Source organism: Manacus vitellinus, unplaced genomic scaffold, assembly GCF_001715985.3.
Source record: "Manacus vitellinus isolate BGI_N305 unplaced genomic scaffold, ASM171598v3 scaffold_114_pilon, whole genome shotgun sequence".
NCBI classification, from domain to species: domain Eukaryota; kingdom Metazoa; phylum Chordata; class Aves; order Passeriformes; family Pipridae; genus Manacus; species Manacus vitellinus.
The window spans coordinates 589,287-590,719 of record NW_021938861.1 but is presented as its reverse complement, the minus strand read 5'-3'; the positions used below and the strand labels follow the sequence as shown (position 1 = coordinate 590,719).

Below are 1,433 nucleotides of genomic sequence, written 5' to 3'. Positions count from 1 at the left end.
GTGGAGCTCTGGAGCATGATCTCAATCCCTGCACCCCTCTGGGACTCTTTGTAGCACCAGAAAGGTATAACCCAGGTGGGGATGAGCTCTACCAAGGCTGGGGTGGCACCAAGACCTCCAGCAGAGCCCAGAGCCTCGTGGGAGGTCCTGGAGGCCAGTTCCTTACTGCAGCCAAAAGCAGACCCTCTCCAAGGGTTGGGGCAGGTCTCTTTGCCCAGGGCCTCCTGCTGGGCCCTGGAATAATCTGGGAAGAGGGCCCTGGAGTCAGAGTTGGCGCCAGCGTCATGGAAGACCACCACGACTGGTGCCAGCACGGAAAGGTGACATCCCACCACTGCAATCCAGGCTTCCTGGGGGACCTCACCCTTCCCATCAGCAATCCCAGACACCAAGAGCAGTGGGAGGCAGCCCCCCCATGCCAGCCCCTCCCAGCCCTCACCTGCTGGGTGGTGGCTTTGCCCAGGGTGGCACAGAACGCGTGGACGGTGAGTGAGGGGAGGGTGTTCACCACCAGGGACAGCAGGACCACCAGCAGGACGTAGGGGTCAGTGAAGGCATTCCAGCTGGCATCTGTCAGCACGAGAATTTGGGGGGGATGTTTGAGTAGGGAAGGGGGAGAGGGCAGAGGGAACAACTGCTGGGGGACAGGAGCCCACCCGTGGAGGTGCTGGGGGCTCTGAAGAAGAGATGGCACCTAAAGTGGAGTCAAACATCAAGATGGCAAGATTGGGAAGTGGCAAAAAGGAGATGATCCACAGAGTGGGAAACAGGTCATAGCACCAAGGCCAGGCTGGGCTCTCCTGGCTGGGGAAGGGCATCCCCAGGGCAGCTCACCTGGGAAGCAGAAGATGGCAGGGGCTATCCTGAAGGCATCAATACTTTGGGTCAGGAAGGAGAAGAGGCAGAAGAACAGCAGGCTGGCTGTGACCATCAGGAAGGACAAGACTGTCCAGAACTTGGTGTCCAGGACGATCTGGGGGGACAGGAGCAGAGCACGCAGTGTCTCACGGGGGCCGTGGTGGCCCTTTTGTCCCAGATTCCTCCTCCATCCCAAGGTGATCATCCCCCAGCCATGAAGCCACTGGGGAAGGTGTCAGAGCCCAGAGCTGCAGACCCTAAACATCTGCTGTGGGGACCCTAAACATCTGGGTCTGGGGAGGAGCAGATCCACGCTCACCTCCACGAGGACCGAGAGCAGCGCCGACACGGCCACGGTGACGGAGAAGGACTCGTAGTCCCCGACAGCTTTGCTGCCAACGTGGTCCTCGAAGGCCCAGAGGGCGATGTAGAAGCTGGTGAGTGAAGTGCCAACCCCGTGCAGGAGGGTGACCCCGAAGACACGGTAGTTGAAGAGCTCGTCCTGCTGCCCAGTCACGTAGAGCTCAGGGAACTCCAGGCTCTTCTTGGCACTCACGTCCTGCCAGGAGGGCGCC

General features: G+C 60.5%; 1 protein-coding gene across 1 annotated transcript in view; it reads right to left on the bottom strand.

Moving 5' to 3' along the window:
* The window catches only part of ATP8B3 (ATPase phospholipid transporting 8B3), a 27,935-nt gene that overhangs the window by 9,812 nt on the left and 16,690 nt on the right, over positions 1 to 1,433 (bottom strand). The window contains exons 22-24 of the mRNA XM_029965661.1: positions 1,178 to 1,417; positions 835 to 973; positions 440 to 570 (exon numbers count right to left, since the gene is read on the bottom strand). Of these exons, the coding sequence (XP_029821521.1) occupies positions 440 to 570; positions 835 to 973; positions 1,178 to 1,417 (510 nt within the window). The remainder of the gene's footprint in view (positions 1 to 439; positions 571 to 834; positions 974 to 1,177; positions 1,418 to 1,433) is intronic.